At 37.5% G+C, this 6,853-nt stretch overlaps 1 protein-coding gene and 1 long non-coding RNA gene across 14 annotated transcripts in view; one reads left to right on the forward strand and one right to left on the reverse strand.

The window, feature by feature from the left end:
• The window catches only part of LOC109292175, a 7,699-nt gene extending 5,994 nt beyond the window's left edge, over positions 1-1,705 (forward strand). The window contains exon 2 of the long non-coding RNA XR_002096054.1: positions 7-1,705. This is a non-coding gene — a long non-coding RNA (uncharacterized LOC109292175). The remainder of the gene's footprint in view (positions 1-6) is intronic.
• The window catches only part of MAGI2 (membrane associated guanylate kinase, WW and PDZ domain containing 2), an 886,876-nt gene that overhangs the window by 233,027 nt on the left and 646,996 nt on the right, over positions 1-6,853 (reverse strand). For all 13 annotated transcript variants that reach the window (XM_019509478.1, XM_019509480.1, XM_019509483.1 and 10 more), the window contains one exon: positions 3,950-4,585. In XM_019509478.1, the coding sequence (XP_019365023.1) occupies positions 3,950-4,585 (636 nt within the window). The remainder of the gene's footprint in view (positions 1-3,949; positions 4,586-6,853) is intronic.

The following is a 6,853-nucleotide window of genomic DNA, read 5'->3' on the forward strand; positions in this document are numbered from 1 at the left end:
GGACAGGTTAACTAGCACTGACTTTCAGCAGTGCTAATCAGCCTATCAGCACTGCTGTGTGAATTCAGTAACACTGCGATTCAGTAAGTAGCCAATGTAGAGTGCAGGAGCCTCCACATTGGGGGCACTTGGGGTTGACCAACATACTGTGGTCACCATTAAAAAATCAGCATTTGTATTTGCTTGCAGCTGCAACATAGTTATATGTGACATGCAATTTGGTCTGTACTTAGAATAGGAAATCACTGTGTCTAAGCGTGCTGCTATCTGATGCAGCAAGTTTCTCAGGTAAAAAACCACTGTGAATTTTTGTGTATATGGCAGTGATGGGAAATGCTGTGGGTAGAAACATGCCCACTTACTCTGCCACTCCCTCTCAGAAGAGGGGCCCTCCACTATTTTGTTACCCTTCAGCCTGGAGACGGGGACTGGGATTTACACTGTTCATGTCAAGTTTTAGTTTTATTTCACCTTCAGTAGTGTTATCCTCTAATCTCAATATTTGATGCCTTATCAAGGAAGTGGGGCAGGTAGTTTCCACCTTTAGCAAAGGGATGTGCGTGACTTTCTCCTCCCTCCCCCAAGTCAAGGGAGGGGGTACTTGGGGTTCACCAACAGAAAACAGATCCAGAGGAATGGAATCAGCAAAAAAGTAATAAATGGGGAGTTTGACCCAAATTTAGCTCAGCAGCTGCATTATTCAGTAAACAAATTTTGTGCTTCTTGAACCCCCATGACTCCTTTTTCTTGTTAGCTGTTTGAACACATACTGACCTGAACACTGCTCATATTTTTATTGTTAAATAATATCTAATTTTCTCTGGCAATATAGCAAAACCCGTGAACTGATGATATCAGATCAAAAGAGGCCTTATACTACTACTTCAGAGGACATAAGGTAAATACAGTGGAAAACTAGTAATACTTCCTCCTCCTGAAATGGTCATCATTGTTTGATGACAGGTTGATGATCAATGATGATTGGTGATCATCAATTTGTGAAGTTCCAGCTACAGTTAGTTCAAGCTAGGTCCTGATACCTTTGCAAACTCTTTATTTTGGATACTACTATTTTTCTCCCATCTCCCCCCCATGATAGATCCATAGCTTTTCTTCCCTTACACATCCATGCTATTGAAATGTTAAGGGCAAAATGCTTTTTTGCCAGTTCCATGGCAAAAAGATTTTTGTTAGTACCTGTAGCGAATATATTTCTTGATGAATATCAACTTTTTTTTGTGCTTTGAAGGAGGACAAAACTGATTAACTAGAGAGTGAAAAACTCAGTTCTTCTGAAAATAGATTTTTAACACTATACTGTACTGGTCAATATATATGGACACATTACAAGTCTCCAATAACAATATGTAACATTCAACTTCCATCTTCTAGCAAATGCTATAAAAAAGGAATAGACTGTTCTTTGTCTTAGCAAAAGTAAAAAGTGATTGGACACACAAGGAACAGATGGAAAATGAGGGTTCATTTCAAGTGTTGTCATGTATCCAAGCAAAAAAAGAAAGATCTGGTACAAAAAACTAACGAAGAAGAGTAACTTACCTTCACCCATGTAGCAGATTAAATATTTTAGAATCCTAGCAGGTTTAAGTTAAATGTTGCTAGGGCTGCAGTTCATATTTGGGTTATTTTACAAGAACTGATCACAAACCTGTTTCTCTAGTCACACTGTACCTATGAATTAGTGGAAAGAATTTTTTGTTCAAGAAACTCATTTCTGTATAGATTAAAATATTCTATTTGTTCTGTCGGTAGAAGAATCCCCTTTAATGTATATATCTATATTGCGTTGTTCAGCAGTTTTGGATGTCTCAAGACAAAGGCCATCATTCCCCAAGTCTGAGTGATTTCAAGTCTAATAAACCTGTTGTGAAATATTTTCTGATTTTTGTTTGTTCCTGCTTACTATTTGTATTGCTTGTATTTTACCAAAAGCTCCCATCCCTTCTTGATTTCCATCATATTCTAATACTTGTAGAAACTCATTTTCTTCCCTCTTCTAAGTGGTTAGGAACTCTTTCTGGTTGCTGGCACCACTTCTCCCCTCTGTACAGTTGCCCACTCTGCTGCTGCTACCAAATACCCCTGGCTCTGAAGATCAGATCCAATGGCTATGTGGGCCAGATCTGGCTCACGGGCCCTAAGTTGCCAACACCTGCTCTACTTACTGTTTTGTCAAGTGCTCATTTTCTCTCTGTAACTATGTACAGCATGCATGTTCAGTAAAGTAACTAAAAAGAAATTCCACAGAGAAAGAACCTACCTGAGCAATAGAGTAGTTCATTTTTTACCTAAATTGTATTGCAAGCTCAAATCTACTTTGCTGTCCCCACTCACTCAGCCTTCTTCTTCTTCATTACTGTATTCCACCCTCCTCTTCTGACTGAAGCTTGATAGTTTGGATTGTTTTCATTATTTTCTCCTGGAGAGGCATTAGCTTGAATTTTCTCCATATTAAATATAATTTTGTGTTCTAACCTCTCTGGTTCCCCTTATATTATTTGTACTACCCAGCACTCAACCCCATTTACTATCATTTGCCACATAAATCAACATGAAGCTTATTCCATGTATCTGCTTTATTAATAACGTTAAAATAAAACTAGACCTGACCCCAACTCCAGCAGCCCTCGCAGACATCACTAAACTTTCTCTAAGTTTTTATATTGCTCTTTGTCTTTTTGCTCATAGTTCTTCGGCGGATTTCATTCCGAGGGATAAATGGAATGTTATATTTAGTCTAATGCAAATTAATTTTTCACAGATGATTCTGAGATTTATACTCTATCAACTGCCTAGCTGGATCTCCATGTATTAAGTCTTCTAATGTTTTCTCCATCAATTAATTTTGTGATTTGATACGAAAAATGTAATCAGGTTTCTTTGACGTGATTTGTTCTAGGTTTGTAGGCAATGTAGGTACTGAGATTGCAATTATTTTGCTATAGTAACTTTTGGCATCTGCTGACATTAATACTTGCTTCACTGCTCACACTGTACTTCTAAAAACAAAAAGTGATAAATATATTCTTAGCCACATCCAATTTTTTTAAAGTTCAGAATAACATACATTCATTGATATAAGAATTACTAATTTAAAGGAATTGGTGATTTAACTAAAAAAATCTAATCTTATTTAGAAGTAGCCATTGGGTATTTATCACCTGGACTAACACATCAGTAAATATATATGTTCTTTACTAAGATGCTAAGTGAAGAAATAATAGTTTACTGTCTAGGTATTAAAAAGAACTATTCTTATTCAGGCTTTTACCTGTTTACCTAAGGAATAAATGCACATATTTACTATCATAAGCATGAAAGCTGAGCTCTAGCTGCCATTTTTAAATAGACAAAAATATACAGAGTAACTTCGTTTTTTGGGGAAGAAACAAAATTCTATTGTACAATGGTTTTATGAGGAAGGAAAAAGTACATCAAATGATCTCACAAACTTGACTGTGCCCCTTTCATTTTTAACAGATTCAGTTTTGTTCTCGTTTTGTTATGCTTGAATAACAGGCAGATAATTATTTTACTTAACCCTTGCAATACTTTGGTTTGAGACTATAAGAATTTGCATGCAACCTTCATTCAAACTATTAAATGCTAAAAGGTTATGGAATGCACTGGTGGTTATTTTACACTTATACAGACAGAAAATATTTGGCACAAGGTTGGAGCTTAAAACACAGCAAAGAATATACAATAAACTGTTACATTGGGCCTACAGTACTTCATATATGCATACAGACGTGTGTGTGTGTGTGTACATGCACACAAACATTTGCAGAAGAACAGTGATTCCCCCTCCCCTGCCCAGAACCCAGCTTCCAATCCAGTGCACACAGATGTAGTGAGCATAAGGAGCTTCCCTTGTTTAGAACCTTTCACACACATTTTTGTAATTGTACAGACTTTCTAGACTTACCTCCTCTATGTATAATCAAAGAAGTTTCACTTCCAACAGGACATTCTTTAAGTATATCCACTACTTCTGCATGGCTCAGGTTCTGTACATTCTGCTGGTTGATCTCAACAATGAGGTCACCTTCACACAAACCAGGGCATCCCTGAATGTCTAGAATTTGCTTCACCCTCTGTCCTGTAGGACTGTCTGCTATAGTGAAGCCAAAGCCCTGGGCCCCTTTCACAATGGTTAAGGTCATGAGTTCAGCTTGTGTGGCCCCAGAAGAAGCCATTGATACATTATCATCATGAACAGGTGGTGGGAATGTGCTATCAAGTTGACTATCTGCTGGAATGGAGTGCAAGGAATGTGGTGGTCGATCTGTTATATCTGGAACAGATTGAGAGGTCCTAGATATGTATTCCAAATAAGTTTCATAGTTATGTCTTCCATTTACCACTACTGGAGGCCTCTCCATTACTGCAAGTGGTGGCACCATGCTGTTGGCAGGATCTTCAGGATCAAAGGGCAAAGGGTATCCACGACATAGCACCAAGTTGACACTCTGACCAATAGGAACTGATTGGAAGAGTTTGACTACATCTGCGTGAGTATGTCCAAGGACACAAACTTCATTAATATAGACAATGACATCACCTAGAAAGAGAAAAAATAGTGACAACATGAGATAATGTCAATTGCTATGGCACAAAAGGAATGTATTTATGAGGCTAGGCAAAGGTATCACTATTCTACTAAAAAGTAAAACAATTAGACTCATAATTTCATGCTGATACACAGGTATAGTTTGTCTGTCTATAGAGGTAAATGAAATGAATACTGAAAATATGTTTCCTTTTCCTGAAATTCAGGAAAAAATACAACCTCAGAAACAGATCCAGTCCTGTTCCTCAAAAATTATTTTCTGTTTCTCTTCCTTAGTCCTTCAAATGTAATCTCAATTGTATTCAAATTATATTCAAATTATACATGTTTGAATGATATTCAAATTATACAGTAGAGATTTTTTACAATTTTTTTTGAAAGCATACCTGGAGCTCATGACATCAAAAGATCTCCTATTGGTATAAAGAAAAAAATAGGAAAAACTGGAACATTGTTGGCAGTTTAAAATACTGCTGGTATCAAAATTTCACTTTTTGGGAATGTGTGTATGTGATTGATTTTTGTTTTTTAGGGAAAAGTTTATTATACAAACACATTACCATACAATTGTGAAGCTCATGTAATCCCTATATGCAATCTCTACTGGAGTCTCTATCTATTCCTTTGTAGCTAATACACAATATTTTTGGTGTCATATTCTATGGAAATAGTTATAAGAAAGTGAAAATTGGGATAAAAGCAAATATTGCAAAAAATTTGATTTCTATAATATTATTAGACTTTTTAGTATCTGTGTCTGAAAAAGGAATAGAGTGAATGCTAATTTGGGATTAATAATTCATTTGCATGAAAGAGAAAGCATTGTCCTGCATTAAAGGATTTCTACAAATGCCTTTGAGAATTCACTAGTTGCCATCAGACACCAAAACTTTACCATAGGCTAGAGACAGAAATTACATATCAACTCATATAAATGATCAGAAACCAGTTCAAATCTGTAACACAACAGAAATTCACTGCACATAAATCACTTTCAAAATAACAGAAACTGGTTTAAAATAAACTTGGATGGCTGCAGTATCAGACTTAACTGAGTTAGGTTAAATCAGTTTATTGAACTTCTGTCCCAGATCCCCTCCAGATTCAGAGTTAACTCACAGTCCCCCAGCATCTCAAGATGCTTTGCCCATGCAACGCCCCCACCTTCAGGGTGGGTGGGCTAGCCTTGGCCTAAGCTATGTTCTCCAGCCCAGCAGAGAGGTGTGATTTAGCACCTCTAAGCCCCGTGGTTTCTGGCCTGGAAAAATGCAGGCATGTGGCTGCATTTCTGGAATCAAAAGTGAATGTCTGTTCACTTGTTTATTGGTTCAGTGTACAGAGCTTAGACTAACTGGCAAAGATTGAATCAACTTAGCCTCATGCTTTTTGATTGTCTGTACTTAGATACAGTGATTTCCTATTCTAAGTACCGACCAAATTGCATGTCACATATAACTATGTTGCAGCTGCAAGCAAATACAAATGCTGATTTTTTAATGGTGACCACAGTATATATGGAAACAGATGCAGCATTTTCAATCAAAGCAATATTCATGAGTTTCCACCCTTTGCTTATACAGCAGCCATTTTCTACTGAAAAAGAGTTCACAAATAAGTTCAACTTCATTTAGGTGTCTTCCAATTACCATGATTGATTAATATATTTATGAGTACCAATACACATTAATATTATGGGAGTGCCTACAGGCCACAGCTCAGAGTAAAATGTTTAATTTAAATAAAATAAATAGCAATTAATTTGTACAAACATTACAAATATAAACTGTCTTATTCCCTTTTTCATGTTCAGTAATTCCAAATATTTGCTACTTGCCTCTCCTATGCTTGATTCTAATTATAGATACTAGAGACAGGAGGTAGAGTACAGACTGACCAGAAGTCAGATACAGAAAGGCTGAACTGGGTGTGTTCTGAATGCACAAGGAAGGGCGCATTAGGAGGGCTGAGTTCTGGCCCTGACACTCAGGAGAATTATCAGGGGTGGTCTGGATGGGTGAAGGGAAAGCTGAAGGGGTTTAACATCGATTGTGTCAATAAGTTTAGGCTGAGTGCAGAACTGAAGGCAGGATATAGTTAGGGTGACCACCTTTTCAAAATGGAACAGCAGAACACATGCCCACCTCCCCCATCTCACTGGCAGCATGGCTGGAGCAGAGTTGAGCAGAGCCGGGGTAGATGCCTAACATAAGCTCAGTGCTCCCTGCCCTGTGGGCTCCCCCTGGAACCCCATGTTAGCCT

Source organism: Gavialis gangeticus, unplaced genomic scaffold (genome assembly GCF_001723915.1).
Source record: "Gavialis gangeticus isolate Ggan-Ray unplaced genomic scaffold, GavGan_comp1, whole genome shotgun sequence".
Taxonomy (NCBI): domain Eukaryota; kingdom Metazoa; phylum Chordata; order Crocodylia; family Gavialidae; genus Gavialis; species Gavialis gangeticus.